The following is a 23,198-nucleotide window of genomic DNA, read 5'->3' as shown; positions in this document are numbered from 1 at the left end:
GGGTCATGGAATTCCAGTACTTGATTCCTTTACTTCTATTAATTTAAATTAATTAAGCAAAAACAGCAATAAAAAATTCGAAAAATGATCAAAGTTATCGAATTTTAACGTATATTTGATAAAGAGATGATGAAACGCTCTAATACGCTTATAGTGACGGACTCGCGATGCGAGGATCCGGGTTCGAACCCCCACAGTGGTGGTCGGCTGAAGTTGGTTTTCTGTGGTTCCTAACTTCAAGGCGCAAATGCGAGCCGATCTCCCCGTTAAAAAGTCTCGACACAGAGAGCAACAGTCCCACAACGATAAATCATTCAATCATAACACTTCACTCATAGTTAGAAAAACTGGTGGCAGATGGCAGCACTACACATAACAAGCATTACAGAGAAACAAAAAACTTCACGTCAGGTTTCACTACACGTACACGCACATTCCCGCATGCACCGATTCGTTGGGGGTTCCGAGGGGTGTGTGGGCGGGGTGCATGTGTGGTGTAGCAGCAGTAGTAGGTAGGGCCTCCAAAAAATGGCTCGGGGATCCATGATGTTCTTAAGTCAGCCACCTCGTTGGGCAATTTGCCTGTTGTGGCGTTGTATTTGTACTTGTACTTGTATAAAAGTATGGCAGAAATTTATGTCTGTTCAATATGATTCGAGCCACGATGAAGTGTCAGCAGGTGGATCACGCGCCAATTATTATTAATAATTTATGGATTTTGTAAAATTAATTTAAATGCAATTCCCTCTCAACGGATCGTGTTTGATTACGATCCAGAATATCAACGCGTTCCTGAAATAATGAAAAAATGAGTGTAATAAAATGCGTTCTTTCTGAAAAACAATTTCCCCTAAAAATTTACGTTCGTAAGTCGAAAAGTTTATAAGTCGGGGAACAACTACATATATTTTTTTTTAGAGGGGGCTGCAAAATGTTTTTCTGCATTGGGCCGCGAAATTCTCCTAAGCCCGGGCCTGTCTCCGATTTTTTGAATTTAAATATCTCAGGGAATAATGCAGTTAAAAACATGTAATTTGTTTGTAGGGCTCAGAAGAGAAAGAGCAACAACTGTCTAATTGGAAGTTAGAGGAGGGGGGGGGGGAGGAAGCGGGTCTGGTGCCCCAGGCGCATCACATAAGGGGGCGCAAATTTAACCTATCCTTCAGCATTACGAGGGGGGTGCCTAAATGAGTGGTTGACCCGGCTAACCAAGTATCCAGTTGCGGCCCTACCAGTAGGTATCTTATTTCTGACGAATCACCGTTATATTGGGTATTTTTGTTCTTTTAGATACATTCTCAAGATTGTAATTTACACCTGGTAGCATTTCTTTTACTTCTATAGATCAAACTGCACAGTGACCCACAAAAATCATGTCCTTATTCTGTAGAACTTGGTTTACTGCATGGGTCCATCTGGGCACTTCTGGCACTGGGGTGTCAAGTGGCAATTAGATCTGGTTCCGATTTTCAAGAGTAAATATGCAAATAGGCAGGTAGGAATTTTTTTAGCCTCTCTCAGAAAAATCGCTTTGTATGGGGGCGTATGATAATGTCAAGACAGCCCTGGGCGCACTTTATGAAAATTGTGAAAAGCTAATCGAAAAACTCAGCAATAATGTGAATTCTAGGTTGCAATATTATTAGTTTCTCATCTTTTGTGCCATCCTTGTGATAATGATCGCCAAATATACAATCGAGTGTTCTTAAAATTTTAGTATCTTTTATCGGATGATCGATATTGAAATAAAATTGTACATTAAACAAAATACCATTTGATATCTTTTTATGGTGCCCCTTTTGTACTGATGCCCTAAGCACGTGCTTATTTTGTTTAGTGGTTAATCCGGCCCTGGGGTGGGGCTAATGGTGCACTCGGTGTTAGGATATAATTTTTGTTTTCATGGTGAAAATAAATGCTCCCTCCGGGGGGGGAAGCTCCGTAATTTTTCCAACTAATTTCGTGATTTGGACCCACTGTGCGACGTCATCATAAAATGCCTGTTATTTCCATTTTTTATCTGCAGGAGCTCGTGCAGATCTCTTCTTCATCATCATCCAACGCCAAAGAACTGGTGGACGTGGCCGTATGCACGGATCGTGAATGCATAATATGCGATGAAGTCATGTTGCCCGAAGAATTTTCCAGGATGACCAAAAGGGACAGCGATTCTCTCACCAACTACGTAATATTAGAAAGTGACTGTATGTCTCTCTATCTATCTATTTATCTCTCTCTCTCTCTCTGTGTGCGTGCGTGTGTGTGTGTGTGTGACTGTCTCTGTCTGCCTCTCTCCCCCTCTATCTATCTATCTCTATTATCTACTTATCTACCTACATCTCTCTATTATCTATCTATCTCTCTATTATCTATCTATCTCTCTATTATCTATCTATCTCTCTATTATCTATCTATCTCTCTACTAAATTATTATTATTGCCGTAAAAAGGAGGGGGGGGGGGTGACCGCATCTGAGTGGGTGTCCGTAAATACGGGTTTTACTGTACACGGAAAAATACGAAATTTCCTAATGCATTTCGACACACAATTTTCAGTGCCTTCGGTGATACTGGAATGTAACCACTATCACGCTGACTGTGGGCAGGGGGGATCCCTTTTGGGTTGGTTACCAAATCTCAACTCCCATTTGCACAGCGGAAAAAAATATACGTCTGCTCGAGTCAAACGTCGTGGGGTCAGAATCAAGCTGAGCGCCTGCATATAAGACCAATGTAACGTTCTGATTGGTTGCTTGTTAAATGGAGCTATTTCATTGGTCCATTTGAATTTTCTTGCAATTCTCGCTCGTAATAAACGTGTTAGCCATGCCTCTCTGATCGGTGGCGTTGATTATGAATGTATTTTGGAAAGCACGAATTTTGAAGTTCAGACTTCGTATTTCTATATTTAATCAGCCGTGGTCTTTATTTTGTGAAAAACTCTCGCTCCCTGAAATTTGAATCCATGGCTCTCTCCTGCCAGCAAGGAGCAGCGATGATCGATTTCCCGCATTCTTGATTCTTAACCCCTTCCTTACAGTGGCGATATCTCGTCGAAACATGTCGTATAACCAGATACGCTTTATTTCGGCAATCCCGAAACATCTCGGAGTTCTTAAAAACATTTCGGAAATCCCAAGCCCAGCTACTGCGTTGAAGTTGTTTTAACAGTCAAACATGTTTCCCATTCTCCCCCCCACCCCCAGCCTGTCGATCAACCGCCAGTCGGTGGAGTCAGCTTTTATTCAAAGTCTGGTAACGGAAGGAGAGAAAAAGAGAGATAGATAGAGAGAGGATGGTTTTTCCTTTTTGTTCGAGGTAGTATACAGTTATGCGCAAAGCATAAATAATAGAAAACGATAGAGTTGTTTTTTTGGTGATTTAAATTTGAACACAGATTCCCTGTTTGTATCACACTTTTTTTTATTTTATTTTACGAAACGGTATTTCAAGAGACTGAAATAATATTCAGTCCATTTTAGACAGGTTTCCGTTTTACAAAGGTGAACACACACACACACACACATATGGAAGCATTAATCAATGAAGGGACTATTTTTGTATTCCTTCTCGTATACCGTGTCCGTCTTAGCTAAGTTTCACTGTATTTGCAATGTATGAGTTTGAGTGCCATCTATCTTTCACAAAAGACAACTGAAAAGAAAGGGAAATTATTTAACACTGTCTTTTGCGACTATTCCCTCAGAATCCGGAATTTCCTGCTGATTTCGATAACGATCTCGGTCTTTGGCAATTGTTCTGATATTTTCAAGTTCACAGTCAAGCGTGTTTTCATCTGAGAGATACTATATAACATGCTCTCGCCACATATGTACGAACGTCGCATTGGGCTTTCAAGCAGGCGCTCGAATTCCAGTCTGACCACGACGTTTGGCTTAAGCAGACGCATATTTTCTTTTCGCTGCGAGCAAACGGGAGATAAGATTTGGTAACCACCAAAAGTGGGATCCCCGGTCAGTGGGATAGTGGTTATATTTATCTTCTCAAGACGGAAGCCATAATGTGTCGAAATGAATCAGAATTTTCGTATTTTTTTCGCGTATTTGCCTTTATCGTTGTTCTCCATTTGTGATTATTTCACGCAAATGATTATTTTTCCTCTTCCATAGTTTTATTTGAGGACCTTATTTTAAAAGGGGAAAAACTTCCACTTTTGCTAAATTGATAGTAGAAGTAACGTCACAAAGGTAGAAAATAACCTAAAAGGTAGCAATATATATGAATGGTAGAAGAATATTTGAATACTGTGTTTTTCTCGATCAACATTCAAGAGAGTTATTCACATCAGAATTTTGGAAATGTTCCCTCTTTTCAAAGGAAATTAGTGCGAATGCTACCTTTAGATGAAAATTTGAGCTGGGTCAAGTCTGAAAAATTGGAAATTTCTACATCACCTGTTAATTCCAGAGAGTTTGAATCAGAAATAGGAATGTACCCCTTCTTCCCTCTCGTCATTAACATAAGAAGCACGATCACCCTACTGTGGAACCTCCCATAACAGACACTCCCGTTAGCGGACACCTCCACTGAATGACAGTTTTGAACTACATCGACGGGACTCGATGAATCTCACCATTCATTAACGGACACTCCTCGTTAGCGGGCAAAATCTTCGGTCCCATGGGTGTCTGCTACCGCGAGATGAAAAAAATATCGAAGTATACGGAAAAAATATGGATATGTGTTTCCTTTTGATAGAAACGACTAACTTTGCATTGTAATTTCTACCAAAAAAATATTCTCGTTTGAATTATCCCAGTTGCATAATCTGTCCATCAAAATTCATAAACCATTAAAAAGTGCATTTCGGGAAAAAAGTGGAAATGTTCGTTTTGAAAATAAGCTCCTCGTTTGTGCCTGCTCAATATATTTCATTGCAAATACTAATATATACTTAACATTCATGACGTATCTTTGACAGCAACTTCAAATGCGAAAGAAGCCTCAAGCTCGAGCAGCAAATCAAACGAACAGGTAATGAGCGCGGTTTCCCTGTTCCAGTTGTTCTTAATGTTCCTCAACAACAATCGTGACCCGTAGGAATGTTTTTCGAAATTAGCGAATGTAGCGACGCAATTAACTGCATTTATAACAGGACTATAAGTGGATTTGTACGACCCATCTAGGGAACCTCTGCTTGGGTCGTGATTCATAGCCAGTGCCGTCTTAAGAGCATCATGGGCCCCCCGGCCAAGTGATTTTTCTGAGGTTGAACCTCGTAAATTCTAGAAAAATTCTACTACTTCTCATTTTTCTGAGGCCCCTCTTCTCTTGAGGCCCCCGGGCCGTGCCCGGGTAGGCCAATGCGTTAAGATGGCACCGACCATAGCTCAAGAATCCTTATCTGTAAGTAGATTTGTACGACCCATTTTAAAAACCTATGTGAATCGAGAACGGGGGTAGGATTGTCACTCATAGCTCATAATCCCTGTCTCTAAGTGGTTTTATATGACTCATCTCGGAAGGTCCTGCGAATCCAATTAGGGCAGGGCTGTCTTAAGAGAATCATGGGTCCCCGGGCCAAGTGGCTTTACTGGGACCCTACCTTGTAAATTCTAGAAAATTCCAACCGGATCTCATTTTTGTGAGGCCCCTCTTTTCCTGAGGCTCCCGGGCTGTGCCCGGGTGGGCCCATGCGTTAAGACGGCACTGAGTTAGGGTCATGACCCATAGCTCAAAATTTCCTGGCTGTTAGTATAGTTGTACGACCCATATAGGAAGCCGTTGCGAATCAATTTTGGGTCATGACCATAGCTCAAGAAGTCCTGTCTGTAAATGGATTTGTATGACTACTGGAAGGAAGGCCCTGCGAATCAAGTTTGGGTTTGGATACATAACTCAAGATTTCCTAGTGAAGATGTACGACCCATCTAGGAAGCCGCTGCGAATCAAGCTTGGATCATGATCATAACTCAAGAATTTCTGTCTATTAAGTAGATTTGTAGATCCATTTCGGTTACCCATACGAATCTGGAGGGGTTGTCACCCGTAGCTCATACTAATGATATAGGGCTTTTGGCTAACCCATAGCTCATAATCCCTGTCTCTGAGCGGATTCATATGACTCATCTCGAAAGGTCCTGCGAATCAAGTTAGGGGTTGGGACCCATAAGTCAAGATTTCCTGGCTGTTAGTGGAGATGTACGACACATCTGGGAAGCCACTGAGAATTAAGCGTTGATCGTGACCATCATGGCTTAAGAATCTCCCTGTCTATAAGTGGGCTTGTATGACTACTGGAAGGAAGGTCCTGCAAACAAGTTTTGGTAGCGGCTCATTGTTCAAGAATCAATCCCTGGCTGTTAGAGGAGTTGTACGATCCAAGTTTGGATCGCGACCGATAGGTTAAGAACTCTTGCCCTATTCTTACCATTTCGCTCATCACGTGCTGCATGGTTCAACCAACGTGTTACTCTTTTTAGAATTGAACAATTCATTGTCTTCCATAACCAGCCTTCGTCCGGTAACAACGACGCGGTGCAGCAACCGCAAAGTAGTACGGTCTCGAGCTGCGTGGAATGTATCATGTACAAGCTGACGATGATCGAAAAGAAAATGGAAGATCTATCCCAACGCCAAAGTGAGCAGATCGATTCGTTCCGCGCCACAAGGCTAAATACCTACTCGTTGGATTCCGTGCACCACTTGGCGCGAAGATGCCAGAAAGAGGTAAGAATTATTCGCCAAATGATCAATCACCGTGATTTAACCCCCCCCCCCCTTACGACCACGGACGAAATATTCCGTCTAAACGCCAGTGAGAGAAATTCAATCCAGTTATCTGTGTTTTCTTTTCTCTCCCCTCGCCATCGAATCTCGAAGCTTTATTGTAACCCTACGAAAACCTAAGTCGTTTTATTTTTCTATACTTCTATTAGTAATTTCTCCCCATTGAAAATGCATCTTTTTACTATAGATGTTACGGTAAGTGTGTGATGAAACGGTTATTATGTATAATAATCGGCTATTATGCATACTTACCAATCATCGTGGTTAGTTTGATGAAATTATCACTTTCACTGGAGATTATGCATAATACTTCCTCCTCCTAACCAGAACTGTCTCAACGGAGAGATACAAGCAGATGGTCAAAGACCTGGGCTATGCTGGAAAATGCGTAATACCCACACACACACACAAGCATCGTTGGTAAATTTGATAAATACGAAAATGTTATTACTTTTACCGGCATTTATGCTTTATAACCACACACGAGTATCGTTGGTAAATTTGATAAGCAGTAAAAAAATTATCGCTGTTACCGGCGATTACGCATAATAGCCAAATGGAATTTGTAAATTTGATAAATACTTGAAATTTATCGCTTTTGTCTGTGATTATGCGTAATTCCCTAGTGTAAGGGTCGTTCAAGTATTACGCCAGCAGATTTTTAACCATTTTTTACCCCTGCGCCCCCCCCCGGTCGGCAAAATTCCGTCAGCTCTGCCCCCCCCCCCCACCTCCTAATTCTTAATGCATATCGGTATCAGAGACTTAATCGGGGGGAGGGGGAATAGGGGGATTCGTGACCCCCTTCCTCCCATGATGCCCCTATCCCCCCCCCACCCCCAAGATGATCAAAAGCTTGATGTAAAAAATATTTTAAAAAAATTTGAAATTTCTGTAGAAAATACATGTTAAAAATTTAGAGGGTGGCAATTTTCGGTTTGAACAAAGAATACCGTTATAAAATTATCGATTTCTAAAGTTGTGGGGGCGGCTAAATCATGTTTTCCCCGGGCTGCAAAAATCCTAGTTGCGGCCCCGCGAGTAGATACTCGTATGCATTTCCGCAGTGATTTACGGAAAATTCACCAGCACGAAATTTACCCTATAGGAAAATTCACCGCTAGGAAAATCCGCCGACGGAAAAATTCACCATCCACAGTTCGTTGCCGGTGAGTGATTGACCAAGTGAATGAGCAAGTGAGCGAATGATTACGTGAATGATCTAGCAAATGAGCCAGTGAGTAATCGTACGAGTGACCGTACGAATGGCCGAGCGAGTCAGCGAGTGAATAACCGTATGAATGAACGGGTGAGTAAGCAATTAAGTGAGTGACCGCACGATTGATCAACTGAATGCGTGAGTTACCTAGTGGGTGAGCGATTGAATTTGTGACCGTATGAATGACCAAGTGAGTTGAGTGGGTGACCTAGTGAGTGACGGTTTGAGCGAGTCAGTGTCCGTATGATTGACCGAGAGTGAGTGACACAGATATTGGGTGAATGACAAAGTGAGTGAGTAACCGTATGGGTGATCGACTGAGTTGATGAGTAACCGAGTGCAAGTGTGTGAGTTACCAAGTGATTAAGCTATTGAGTGAGTGACAGACTTGCTCACCTAGCCCGAGTGGTGCAGTGGTAAAGATGTTCGTCTTCCACTGTGAAGGTTGCCATCAAGGTCCATGGGTTCGAATCCGGGCATAGAACATCAGAAGCAAGTTCTTTACCTACCGAGCCTGGGGTGACCACCGATGGATGGAGCCTTCATTTCCCTCCCAACTCCAATGGTTGGAAATTACCGTATGGCGATATATGACCGGAGTTGGTGTGCGGTGAAGTAGTAGACCTGCTCACTCACTAACTTCCGAACTCACGTAATCAATCACTCACCTGCTTACTCAATATGTCACTTTGGCGATAGTGGTGAATTTTCATGTGGTAGATTTTCCTAGTGTCGTGTCAGTAAATTGCGTGACGATGAATTTTCTGCACACGCTCCGTACCTGTACATTGGTTGCCAACCAACTTGTAACTCAATATGAGTGCTTAGCGCACTCGTCAGTGGTTGATGGCCGAAGTGATCACCACAGGCAGTGACATTAATCACAAAAAAAGAAAAAAAGAATCAATCATAGGTATCCATGAAAGGGAAACGGACTTATCGTCCATCTTTGGGCAAAAAACAGGTTTGCCACTCTAATGATAGCACGGAGATTCGTTCAAAAAAAAAAAAAAAAATCAGGATAGGGAACAACAATAGGCTGTATTAATTGATAAAACTGTCGTCACACTTTTGCTCAAAGATGGCGGACGAGCCAACCTATTATTTCAAGGAGCTCTGACGTCTCTGTCCTGAATTATTTCAAAAAGCGATTCTTGAAGGGTTTCCGTGAATACTAGAGTTTAAGTACTAGTAAATTTGCGCAACAGTACTTACTGTGCTTGGATCTCATGGTTTCTCTTCTTTTGTTGTGAAGTTCGCGGAGACAGCGGACAAAGTCTGCCAATGTCTGAACATTTTACATCTCATCATCGACCAACATCAAATGTTCTTCGCGGAGTTCCGGTACAAAATGGTGAGTGCCTCTTTTGTTGAATACTGCGTGTAAATTGCATTTGTGTTTGCACGCATTGAACATTGCGCTCGAGCATTATCATTATCTACTACTACCTTCAAAAAGTTTCGAGACTTATTTTATTACGGAAGAATGAATACAGATGGAACCTGTCTATTTGGTGTTTCCTTCGAAGTAACTACCCCTGTGCAATTATGCGTTTTTGCCATTGTTCATACAAATACAAGTACAATGCCACAACAAGCAAAATGCCCAACGAGGTGGCTGAGATAAAGATGCCCCAAACAAATATGGATGTTATATATTTCTAACATACATAATCAATATTATCGGCTCCGTCATGCTTAAATCACGAATGTACAATGTCCTTGCAAAGAAAAAGAACGTGGGAAATGAAGTTTGAATGTTTGCTCTACCCACGTTTCAGGCACAACTTGCGTTAGGTAGCAAAACAAGGTATCCAAACGGCTGATAAAAAAAAGGAAAATTTGTGCATTCGTGCTTCTGGCATGTGGCGGACGATATCAAGGTAGTATTTTTACAAGGTGGCTTAGCATCACCGATTTCAAAGTTGCATATTTCTTACAAATTAAGAACACAGAACAGATTGATAAGTAATATGTGAACATACGGGGGAAATGGGTCTACGATTTATAAACAATTTTTGTTAATGATCGATTTCAAGTGTAGAATAATTTCGGAATCGGTTGATTCTTTTTTTAATCACCCTGTACATGAAAATTTAATATCTTTGGTAGTCAATATGATCTAACTAAAGTCGAAAGAAGCGTTCCGAAAAGTGCTTTCAGGACAATACATCTACTACCGGCAAAAAAATCGTAATGTCATATGGGACATATGGTCAGCCTATGCAGGGGTCGCTGATAATTTTATTTTTTGGTCCAAAGGGGGGTCGCGATTTAAAAAATTTGCGCTGCAAAACTAGATTTAAAGTCACCGGCCACATGAGATGACTCAGAGGACCACATTTAGCCGTGGCCAATGTCTCGTTGATAATATTTCATGATTTGAAACTTACCAGCTCATTGTTCTAATTCGCATAGGCAGAGTTGCTGAGTCAAAAGAATAGAGTTATGCAAGAGGTAAGTCCCCATATGCCAGTTACTACATTATTTTACTTATCTATTAGCTTCTTGTTTATTTACAAACAATATATAAGGGTATAATTCCTTGGTAATTATTATCCAATTCAGTTCATTTCCAAACGGTTCTTTGGCTGTAATGCGGATTATTCGGAAATCCATGGCACTAAAATTTCACGAAATAATGTGAGTAATGTCACAAGTAAGAGGTCACAAACGTAAAATCTCTTGTGTGCTACAGCTGGGATGGAAGCTGGGCGGAACCCTAAGGATTCAGTTACTTGACCCCCCCCCCCACCACGTGTTATATCAAATTCCTCATATACGAAAATTCTGGCAGCCCTGGTAACCCTTCATTATTTTCCCGTATCGGGTGGAGGAGGAGGTGTCACTTGATTGTCGTGGAGCAACTCACATTCCGAAATTTTGAAATCAATGAATAATACGCAATGTAAATTTCGAAAAAATATGAACACAATTTTTTTACGGGTTTGAGGCACCAGGGGGGGGGGGGAGAGAGGGCTTTTTCCCTAAAAACCCTCATAGGAAAATATTTCAAAACAGGCAACCCTAGTTCTTATGGCACTTGGTTTAATCTAAAAATATACCAACACTCCGGTAGCTCTAATGTTAATGAAGAAAAAAACCTCCAGAGAAAATTCAAAATTAATGCAAGAAATAATTTCAGAATTAGTGGAAGCCTCCAATAATTTACCGCGAGTAAGGGGGGCTCTATGAAGCTCAGGGCCCGGGGTCGCACACCCCCCTAATGACGGATTTCATGAACATATGCGTTGTCTTCTTGATTGCTTTGTAATAAAAGATACGTACATCACACTCGGTTCATTTTTTGCAGATCAGGATAATGAAAGAGGAAAATTACGGCCTTCTAAGCAGATCCCTTGGCAAATTCCAGGATTTTAACGAGATCCTCCAGAATTTTCCGACGAATTTCGAGGTAATTTTGAACAGATCTTTTTGTTATCTTCACGTTTTACGGATAAACGTATTTCACTGTAACACTCCTTTCACACGCTACGGATTCGTCCGTGCGGAGCGTCGGACGTACGGAAAATCCTCAGCACGGAGATAATTGCTTTCTGATTTATTATACAGAGTAGCTCCGTACGGCTGAATGTCCGTGACATGTGAAAGCATGCATTTAGTCACGCAGGCCACTGTGTTCTTCGAAACGGCACCGCAGCCGTGTGTTGTAGTGGCAGCGGACGGCAGAACGACGCCGTCGGCGATTCGTCCGTATCATGTGAAAACTACCATCCAAATGCTCACGCCACTAATGGAATGTCACCGTACGGACGAATCCGTTGTGTGTGAAAGGAGCGTAAGGGTGGATTCACATCTACAGACGTTCACCGCGTCGTGTCCGATACGGCAAACATTCTTTAATGTATGAGCCAATGAACGTACTCATATCTATCGTACCGTGGCTGCGCAGACGCAGACAGTCGTTTTTATGTTAAAGAATGCGTGCCGTGTCTGACATGACACGGTGAGTGTCTGTAGATGTCAATCCACCCTTATTTGGCAAACTAACTACAGTTATTGAGTCAAATAGTTTTGTTGTCTTTTTGGGGACATTTCAGTCGAGGTTAGCAATCTTGTAGGCAGAGCAGGGCCGTCTTAAGAGCATTATGGGCCCCCGGGCCAAATGATTTTTCTGAGGCCCTACCAGGCAAATTTTCGAAAATCTCAACCAGATCCCATTTTTGTGAGGCCTCCTTTGTTATTGATCCCATTTCTTGTGGCCCCTCCTTTTCTCGATAGGCCCATGCTTTAAGACGGCACTGAGGCAGAGGCGTATTCACGGAGGGGGGGGGGCGCTAAGAGGGCTATACCCTCAGTGAAAGCATGTGAGTGACTGAAACAGTGACCAAGAAAAGGCGTATTTATAGGGGTGGGGCTAAGCGGGCAATTTCGAAGTGGCTGTAAAGTGAGTAATGAGGGGTTAAGGAAATTGAAGTAAAATGTGAGATGTGAGAAGGACGGCGAAACCATAAATACGGTACGGTTTTGCGTAGACAGCGAGTGACCAGATCAGTGAGTGAGTGACCAAAAGAGTGACATTTTGTGGGCATGGAGTAAACCAAGAAATTGTGGAAGCATGTGAATGACCAAGAAATTGTGGAAGCATGTGAATGACCAAGAAATTGTGGAAGCATGTGAATGACCAAGAAGTTGTGGAAGCATGTGAGTGACCAAGAAATTGTGAAAGCATGTGAGTGAGTGACCAAGAGCGTGTGCAAGCATTTGAAAGACCAAAAGGGTGACGAAGAAACTGCGCAAGCAGATGAGGAACCAAGAAATTATACAAGCATTTGAGTGACCAAAAAAGTGACCAAGAAAAGATGCAAGAATTTGAGTGACAAAGAAAGTGCTCAAGCATGTGAGTGACAAAGAAAGTGCTCAAGCATGTGAGTGACAAAGAAAGTGCTCAAGCATGTGAGTGACCAAGAAAGTGCTCAAGCATGTGAGTGACCAAGAAAGTGTGTGTGTGCAAGCATGTGAGTAATCAAAAGAGTAACCAAGAAATTGTGAAAGCATGTGAGTAATCAAAAGAGTAACCAAGAAATTGTGAAAGCATGTGAATGACGATGAAAATGATCAAAGTGTGCAAGTACGGGAGTGACCAAAAAAGTCTGCAAGCATGTGAGTGATCGAAATAGTGACCAAGAAATTGTAAAAGCATCTGAGTGATCGAAATAGTGACCAAGAAATTGTAAAAGCATCTGAGTGATCGAAATAGTGACCAAGAAATTGTAAAAGCATCTGAGTGATCGAAACAGAGGCCGTACATGGGAATGAGCAAAAGGGAGGCCAAGAAAATATTCAATCATGTGAGTGACCAAAAACGTGATTAATAATGTGTGCAAGCATGTGAGGGTGACCAAAACAGGGGACTTGGAGGCAGAAGCGTATTTCTAGGGGCGAGGTCCAAGTGGAAGTGGCCCAAGGCAGCATATTGTGGCTAAAAAAGTTAGAAAATGAACCAGAATAGAAGAACGGAAAAATTTGTGCAGCTCACCAGATGGCGTAACCATAAATCCGCCTTTGCTTTTATGTTTATCAGGTTCTCTTTTTCTTTATTCTAGGATTCACAGAATTTGGTACGAAGTCTCATCAACGAGCTTCTGGTCATGAAAACGGTATCTGAAGAGATGAAGGACCTGGCAGAATACCAGCTCAGGGAACAACTGACCCGTTTCAACGCTTACGTCAACGACAACCAGACAATGATCAGGCTCCTGCAATCACACGAAAAATATTCCGGTCAGAAATACGGTGAGTACCGTGTAACCATTTTTTTCCCCCATACTACAGGGTGTTTCAGAAATTCATAAATACTGGGTGTTTATAATTAAGGTCCCCGTACTCTGTGAGTAGTTTTCCCTCAAAAACTACTCATTCGAATACAGATATACAGAAACAAGATATCTGAATGAAACCATGGGAGAGAGATTTATGCAATAAAAATAGTTAAATTTTTGACCACCAGGTAAAAACGGGGCGCTTTTTTATTGCATTTTCCTTTTTCCCATGGTTCACATAGCGTACATACCAAGTTTCAATGGAATACGTCCACCAGAACGGGCGCTATATAGGTCTGAGGAGTATCAGTATACTGAATGGTGCTACACACACACACATAGGTCTTTTGAGTAGTTTCAGTATACTTTCACTACTCAGACCTATGGTAGCACCCATCAGTATACTGACACTACACTACTCAGACCTATGGTAGCACCCATCAGTATACTGACACTACACTACTCAGACCTATGGTAGCACCCATCAGTATACTGACACTACACTACTCAGACCTATGGTAGCACCCATCAGTATACTGACAATACACTATTCAGACCTATGTAACACCCGTCAGTGTATACTGACACTACACTACTCAGACCTATGTGTGTAGCATCTGTCAGTATACTGACACTACACTATACTCAGACATATATATATATGTAGCCCCCCCCTCCCCCCGGTCTGTATACTGACACTACACTACTCAGACCTATGTAGCACCCGTTCTGGTGGATGAATTGTAATTTCATTGAAGCTTGTTACATTATACACTATCTACCAATAAGTATTTGGACACCTGTGATAGAAAAGAAAAACTAACTTTATTCAAAATCAATAGTTGGTAGAGCCTCCACGAGAGGCAATTACAGCGTGAACCCTCCGGGCCATACTTTCCACAAGTCCTTGTGTTACGGCTAGTGGTATTTTCTTCCACTCGGCTTGGAGAAGACATGTCAGTTCCTTCACCGATTTTGGACGGGTAGGGCACCCCTTAATTCGGCGATCCAACTCGTCCCAGAGGTTCTCGATAGGGTTCAGGTCTGGGCTCTGGGCAGGCCAGTCCATTCGATGAACCCCATTGGCACCATACCAAGCCTTGGTTAACCTCGCAGTATGACAGTTGGCATTGTCGTCCTGGAAGTAACAGGGGTCCACCCCGTAAAACTGCCATAACGTAGGAAGCACATTGTCATCCAAAATAGTGCAGTAGGCATCGGCGTTGAGCTTACCATGAATGGGGACCAGGGGTCCCAGTCCATACCAGGAGAAACACCCCCAGACCATAATTCCACCTCCGCCGAACTTGACTGTTGGCACAATGCATTCTGGCAGGAGACGTTCTCCAGGCAGACGCCAGAAACAGACCCTGCCATCCGAACGGTAGAGGGTGAACCTTGATTCGTCGCTCCAAAGAACCCGTTTCCACTGATCTACGGTCCAATTTCGATGTGCTTTGCACCACATTAACCGAGCAACGCGGTTGAACTTTGTGATCAAAGGCTTATGGGCAGCAGCACGACCATGAAAACCAATCAGATGTGCTTCCTTACGGATGGTATTCATTGAAACAATACTCCCGGATGCCTGTTGAAACTCCTCGCGGATGAGGGCCATCGGTCAGTGGCGTCGGAGCCAGGGGTGCTGTGGGTGCTCGAAGCTTGTAGAACGGGTCCGAGCACCCACAGAATTGATTCAAAAATCGAAATTTCCTACATGAATCTTAAGACGGGCACCCACAGGTTCGAAACACTTCCGACGCCCCTGCCATCGGTTGGGTGCGGTTCTTCCGAATTTATCTGGACAGCACCCGTCGGTCTCTATCTCCCAGTTTCGTTGGTCTGCCGACTCGGGGCAAATTCCGACAATCACATAGGCCACTGTCGATTTTGAGTACTTCAGCTCGCTAGATATGTCCCTTAAGGATCGGTCATTTTTGTGATACCCGATAATTATACCTTTCTCGAAATCAGAGAGCTCCGAACTGCGCGGCATCTTGCATGCGACTAATGCCGATGTTGTTTCCTACACGATATATACCGGCGGAGGGCGTGACGTATCTCAGGACCGCAGATATCGTCATTTGCATAGGTGTCCAAATACTTATTGGTAGATAGTGTATATATACGGACCATGAGAGAAAGGAAAATTCAATAAAAAGCGCCATTTTTTCACCAGGTGGTCGAAAATTGAACTATTTTTTATTGCATAAATTTCTCCTATAAAATGCGGGGTGTACGATTCACAGCTCATTTTTTTTAATGTTCCTGTTACTGGCGTTTACATATGGTTTTCGTTGCGATGTTGACATTGATGAATAAAGGCACTGTTAGTGATATTGCTTCACCTCAGCCACGAATTTGTTGCTGAAGCTTTATGAACGTTTTGTACACGGAAATGATTGGAGAAAGATTCAGGTCCTAGGTTCTGTGTTTCTTTCGTGCAGCGCTCTCCATCGCCAAAAATATGAACTAATTTTTTTTTTTCGCACCAAAAAAAAAATTCCTCCTTCGTGAGACTTACTTTTCGTAAACCGTATTGAGATTCTCCAATTTTTATGAATTTTTAAACTATTTTCGAATTTATGGGGCACCTTGTATATCATGAACTGAACTGAATTCATTCATCCTCTGCTAGTACAGTGACATCTACCAACGTAAAGGATAACTCATGCTTTTGAATTACCCTCGTAGAAGTCAGTTGGTCTATTACGTTTGTTGTCATGTTTGACCTTAAAAATTTCATAATTTGTAGAATGTGTTAAACAAAAAATTTTTATTTCAGTATTTTATTCCCAGAATTTTTGAAAAAAATTTGTTATCAATATTTCATAAAGTTATTTTAATTCATGTAATGCAATTTATCAATGAGTATATTTTCCGGACAACTGTAAACTTAAAAATGAAGGTTCTCCCCAAAGCTGGGCAAGATCTTCACTACCCTCAGAATTAGCGCCCAATCTCGCTTCGGGCAAGGGAGCTATTGAACCAAAACGGTGCGCAAGCATGTGAGTGACTTAAGAGAGTGTGTGAGCGTGGGAGTGACCAAACTTTAGAGACATAGGTGTACAGATATAGTGGAGATACAGTATAGGTGGAGACATGGGTGGCAAAAATCATAAATGCTCCTCTGCGCAAGACCGCTATGAAAGTCTTGCACACACACACGCGACTTGTTTTCGCTCGTGGTAGCTTCTAGTGGACACGACCGGCCTTAAATGTTTACTTATGGCGTGATTGTATTTTATTATAAGATTATTGTATTGCGTGTATGTTATTTACTATATCATTATTGTGTACTAGTATTGTTTGAATGCCGTTATTATTTTTTATTAGTGAATGAATAATGGTGGAACGAATTTTATCCGAGTTTCCATTATTTCCTATGGGGAAATTTGATTCGATATACCAGGGATTCGGATAACGAGCGCGTCGGCGGAACGAATTGAACCCGTTAACCGAAGTTTCCGTTTTATGCTCATACACTCCATTCCTCTATACGTAGGAGAGACAACAGAACTCGCCATCGAACGCGACAGACTGAAACAAGATAAAACTCGGCTTGAAGAAAGATTACGAGAAGCCATGTCCGAACTGGCGAGGATAAGGAAACAGACTGGTGCAGGTTATATAGGTGCACATTTGACGGTGAGTTCGATCAGACCTCTCTTGTCCATTCTCACATTTAGACCACCCCCCGCATCGAAATAAATATTGTCCAGTACCAGAATTTGAGTATGCAAGTCTAGATCTAAGTCCCAGCTGTCTAGATCCAGCAGTCCCAAGTCTAGATCCAGTCCAGGGGCATGGCTGTTTTTGTCCGACCCTTTGGCCATGCGTGGATTCAGAGGGGAGTGATGGGGGTGATCACCCCTTCCAAGACCCATAAAAATGACAAAAGAATTTATCTGTCCCTTTAAAATACGGGTTGATTCAACGAATCAAAGGGTTCTGCCTCTACTACATACACAGCTGATGATGTCAGCCTCAACTCAATTCAAAGCTGGATACGTCTGTCTGCTTCAAGTCCATATAATGATATGTGTATGAATTGTCATGTATAGTATGTCATCATATACTACGATTTATCATGTTTACCAACGACGCGACGCCTGAATATATACATAAATTCAAACACAAAAATAATCATAAATACAAAATCAAGTTAATTAGTAGTACAAGTATTTTGAAATTAATTAGTAAATATTTATAATGTGTTCATTACATTGAAGTAAAAAAGAAAAAGGGGGAGGGAAGAATTGTGTGTGTGTATATACATGTACATATTGTGGCTGGCTTTCGGAGTGCTACTTTAATTACACATAAAAAGGGATTAATAAGATTTGCAGTTATGGAGCTATGTGAAAATAAATTTCAATATCATTTATTGAGTGAAGATATTCTTTAAGTTTTCTTTTGAAATGAGGCAGATTTGTAATTGTTTGCATTTCATAAGGTATTGAATTGAAGAACATTGGCGCTATGAAAATGAAGTGTTTTTGCAAAATATCTTTGTGTGCATGTGGAATAGAAAAAATACAATTTGGTCTACGTGGATTTACTGTAGTGCGCATGGGCAAATGGTATTGTTTTTTGTACAGAGTAATTGCAACTTTTAGCAAGTACAGCTGACGAACAGTTAAGACGTCAGCATTACGGAAAAGAATATTAGACTGGGTGTTATAGTCATTATATATTAGTCGAATTACTTTTTTTTGTAGATTAATTATAGGACGAATATTACTATTGTAATCTCCACCATATATACAAAGACCGTAATATATGTGTGATTGAAACCACGAAAAATACAAATTTCTGATGAACACTTTATTAACCTGACTTCTGAGATGAAAAAACTTGAAAATCATGTACCTCAATTTATTATGTAGAAAGTTTACGTGTGATTTCCATTTTAAATTATTATCGAAATAGAGGCCGAGATATTTAATACTCTTGACAGCTTTAAGACAGTTACATGAACATGAAGTGAGATTACATTGGTTAGTATGGTATATCAATTGAATAGGGTCAGGAGAATTATCTCGTAGAGAAAATTTCATGTATTTGCTCTTTTCAATATTAATTTCCAGATCATTAATAAAAAACCAATTCCGAATTTTTAAAAGATCTTCATTTATTTTTTGGTTCAATACCTCTAGTGGATCATTACTTGCATACATGACCACCGTATCATCAGCGAAGCAGATAATTTTACCAAAAATATCAATGTCGCAAAAGTCATTTATGAATATTTGAAACAATAAGGGACCTAAAACTGAGCCCTGAGGGACTCCCCTTTTAATTATTAAAGGAGAACTGTAGAAACTTGAACATCTGACTCTTTGGATTCTATTTTCCAAGTATGATTTCATCAAATCGTGTGTACCACCCCTGATGCCAATTGAATACATTTTCGAAAGGAGAATATCGTGATTTATTGAATCAAAAGCTTTTCTTATATCCAAGAATATTGCTATTACTTTGTGGGATTTATCAACGTTTTCATAGACAAATTGAGTAAAAGTTAATAATGCTGTTTCAGTATTTTTTTTAGGTAGAAACCCATGCTGATTATCAGAAAAGAATTTTGTTTTGTTAAGGAAGTCAAATACTCGGATTTTTATGATGGTCTCAAACACTTTCGAAAATGTTGGAAGAACAGATATTGCTCTATAGTTGTTAAAAACATTCACATCTCCTGATTTGTAAACTGGTGTAACATTTGCAATTTTTAAAACATCAGGAAAAATAGAGTATTTAATGCAGTCATTAAAAAGTTGGGTCATATAAGAAACCACATTATTTGGAAGCACTCTTAGTATCTTTGAATTAATAATGTTAGAACAATTTTTACCTCGAGATATATCAAATATAATATTCGAGACCTCAGTATAACTTATTTCAGAAAAAAACATTGATTGAGAGTTATTGTTAATTGAATAGGCAGGAACATAATTTTGATATGAAGAGTTATTTCCACCCGACATCGTGATGAAATGGGTATTAATATTATTTAAAGTTAAAATTGGATCCCTTCCCATAGGCAAAGATTGTTTTGGCCCATCGGTACCTAATATTTTATTTACAAATTTCCATTGTTGTTGTGATGTATGGCATTTATTAAATTCATGAAGAAAAAATTTATTTTTTGCTTCAGTAACTTTCATTTTAACACAAGAAGTAACCGATTTATATGCAATGTTCACCAAGACATCAAATGGAAATTTTTTACATTTCAAATAGAGACTTTGTTTTAGTTTTACAAGATCCAAAACCTCCTTTGTAACCCAACTATTTTTTTTTCTGTTTTTCGGTTTATTAAAGCATTTAGTATGATTCATAGTGATAATTTCAAGAGTTTTGAGAAAAGAGTCAAATGAAATATTGGGATCACTTTCTACATATGCAAATTCATAATTGTTTAAGTAATCAGTAATATTTTGGTAATCAACAGACATAAATTTCTTTCTCAATTTATTGGAATTGTAAGTATTGTTAATAAAATTTAATTTACAACCAATTGCATAATGATCAGTTAAACTAGATTGGAAAACCAATGAATTAACACATTCCATGTTTCTGCTCATTCTGATGAAAACGTGGTCAATACATGATCCACTGCCATTAGAATATGATCTGGTTATGTTATTGATGAAACATTGGAAACCAATACCATAGAGAAAATCAAGATAATCAATGACAACGTTATCATTAACATTCAATAAATCTATATTTATATCACCAATCAGAACAACATTCCGATATTTAAGTGTTTGTAAAATCGGACTAATTTCAGATACAAAACAGTCAGAGGAGAACGCATGAGATCTATATGCACTAAAAACCAACAATTCCAAGAGATCACTATAAATTACAACATATTCAGCGGTTTGCATAGTTACAAAGGTGATCTGATTGAAATTGAGTGATTTTTTTGCAAAAACCATAACCCCTCCAGATCTATTTTCATTACGACACTGAAAAAATTTTGAAAAATTGGGGATATTGTACAAAGCAATCTCATTTTCATAAACCCATATTTCACTTAAAACCAAGACATCTATATATTTCAACACAGGTGTTAAAGTTAAAATTAATTCGTCAAAATTTGTTCGTAGGCTACGTATATTGTAATGGAGTATGTTAAATTGTAGTTTTGGGCAAGATAAATCACATTTCGGGTATAAAAAATTTCGGAGATCATCCAGAGTGCACAGTACAAGACAATCTATTTCTCTATCAATGAACAATATTATTTAAATCCTCAATAGTACTTATCCTGTACACTCCGGAACCCTCCGATTGACGTAAAAATATCTTACCTCCTTTTGCCCAACAAAACTTGTAATCATGCTCCGTTTTGAATTGTTTAGCGTGATACAATACCTGTTTTAAATAAGGAGCCAAATGTTCATTGAAATAAACAGTATTCGGTCTCAGCCTAGAATCAATTTTCGAAGCACATAATTTCAGTTCACGAGCCGCAGCTAAACACATATCACGGGTTTTTTTTGAGTCAAATTGGATTATGATAGGCTTAATCTTGTCCTTTCTTGAAGTTGGTACTCTATGAATGGCTGTAACTCTCTCAGCTATATCTAATTTTAGGTGTTGGAACAAAGCTGTCTTGATCGTTTCTATGTTTTCATCAGCTGTCTCTGGCAGACCCAAAACCTCAACATTACACCTCCTAGAATATTGTTGAAGTTCAACAACTTCGGAATGCAATCGTTTTATTTCATTTTTTAAGCTTGAATTTTCCTCTGTCAAGAGAAGCTGTTTTTCTTTGCATTCCCTCAGTTCATTACAATTTTGTTCAAGCAACAATTTCAATGAATCTACAGATTGTGAATAAGTTGTAAATTGGTTGGTGATATAGACCATCAGAGATTGAAACTGCTTTTCGAATATTGCGATAACGTTTTTTATGACACTGGTAGAATCCGGCGATGAATCGGTTATAATTTCACCAATTTCTTTAGCGAGATTTTCATTTATACGCGGCACCAATTCAGCGACACTTGTTGATTCTGTATTAATAGTCACATCACTTGCCACTGATTTTACCGTCGAAACACCAGAAGTTGTAGGAGCACCATAAACACACCTGCCACATTTCCATGCCGATTTACGCGACACTGTTAATTTTCTGAAATTTTTTTCTGCAAGTCCAGCACAGTAAAAGTGAAACATTGCCTTACAATTCGAACACACAATTTTGTCTTCATCAGATTGAATAGATGTACTGCATGGTAAACACATCTGAATGTTGTTGTACGCCATGATTAGTGTAGCAACCCCGACAAGCTTTACTAATTATAGTATATTGACTAGAATTTAATTGTTTGAATATATAATTTTAACTTTTTTTATATAGTGAATATTATGGTGAATATTATGCATAATCACCGGCAGTGCGGTCACTAGGCGGGTGCAACAGATGCACCCGCACAGGGGCCCACTTGGAAGGGGGGCCGTAATGGGCCGTCAAACCGAAAGATGCCCAGGCCACATCGCCATATGGCAATATCGGCTCATTGTGGCTTCATAATGGGCCCTAAGAATGGGCCAGAAGGGGGGCCTAAACGCAAATTCTTGCATAGGGGCACAGGAATGGCTAGTTACGGCACTGATCACCGGTAAAAAAGCGATAATTTTTATTACTTATTAAATATACCAACAACGCTTGGGTACTATGCATAATCGCCGATAAAAGTGATTAATTTAAGGAAATCTATCAAATTTGCCAAAATGCTCGGTGATTGTACATAATAACCGGACTTATCGTATTTACCGTAAAAATTATATCGTATTTTGAAGGAGGAGCAATGGCCCATCGACAGCTCGATGACCGAAGTTGAAGAGCGTGACGCTGATTATGAAAGAGACGGCAACTCTGCTAAAGACGAACCAAATACAGAAGATTCTGATGCTGACACTTTGCGGGACCGTCGGGCTGTCAGCGTCGCATCGTTAACCGGGACTTGCCACAAATGCAGATCCGCGAAAAACCTGGTGAGGACTTTTTTCGTGAACTTTTTTTTAAGAGTTCAAGTCATTCTATTCATCATTCATTATAATAATAAATAACAAGCGGGTGCCTAAACTCCGGCTACAGAGTCCATCCAGCCCATTGGCAGTGAGGGTGTACAACCCCACAGACCGCTAATGGATTCCATCCGGCCCGCGAAGGATGTTCCGGTATGAAGGTAACAATACACAAGGAACGATAAATGCCTGGGCTGACCATATTTATTTTCTTAAAACTACGGGAAATCTCGGGAGTAGTATAAAAAGGACAGTTCAAACACAGGGGGAGGCGCGGAGGCGCGCGCCTCACAGCCGGCTCCCTCACACACCTCACATCCGCCCCCTCACGCACCTCACATCCGCCCCCTCACGCGCCTCACATCCGCTCCCTCACACACCTCACATCCGCCCCCTCAC

At 40.5% G+C, this 23,198-nt stretch overlaps 2 protein-coding genes across 2 annotated transcripts in view; both read left to right on the top strand.

The window, feature by feature from the left end:
- LOC149071614 (uncharacterized) overlaps window positions 1-10,412 on the top strand; it is a 37,724-nt gene extending 27,312 nt beyond the window's left edge. The window contains exons 8-11 of the mRNA XM_089247997.1: window positions 2,027-2,204; window positions 4,942-4,994; window positions 6,474-6,689; window positions 10,365-10,412. Coding sequence (XP_089104123.1) covers window positions 2,027-2,204; window positions 4,942-4,994; window positions 6,474-6,689; window positions 10,365-10,412 — 495 coding nt within the window. The remainder of the gene's footprint in view (window positions 1-2,026; window positions 2,205-4,941; window positions 4,995-6,473; window positions 6,690-10,364) is intronic.
- The window catches only part of LOC149071613 (uncharacterized), a 32,603-nt gene continuing 19,741 nt past the window's right edge, over window positions 10,337-23,198 (top strand). Inside the window, exons 1-5 of the mRNA XM_089247996.1 lie at window positions 10,337-10,425; window positions 11,282-11,383; window positions 13,536-13,725; window positions 17,257-17,399; window positions 22,572-22,766. Coding sequence (XP_089104122.1) covers window positions 10,417-10,425; window positions 11,282-11,383; window positions 13,536-13,725; window positions 17,257-17,399; window positions 22,572-22,766 — 639 coding nt within the window. The 5' untranslated portion in view covers window positions 10,337-10,416. The remainder of the gene's footprint in view (window positions 10,426-11,281; window positions 11,384-13,535; window positions 13,726-17,256; window positions 17,400-22,571; window positions 22,767-23,198) is intronic.

The sequence above is a fragment of the Pholcus phalangioides genome, unplaced genomic scaffold, assembly GCF_987345545.1.
Source record: "Pholcus phalangioides strain wild (caught in Gottingen) unplaced genomic scaffold, Ppha-v1.0 ptg000018l_1, whole genome shotgun sequence".
NCBI lineage: Eukaryota > Metazoa > Arthropoda > Arachnida > Araneae > Pholcidae > Pholcus > Pholcus phalangioides.
Note: the sequence above shows the minus strand (reverse complement) of the source record. Positions and strands in the feature narration are given on the sequence as shown.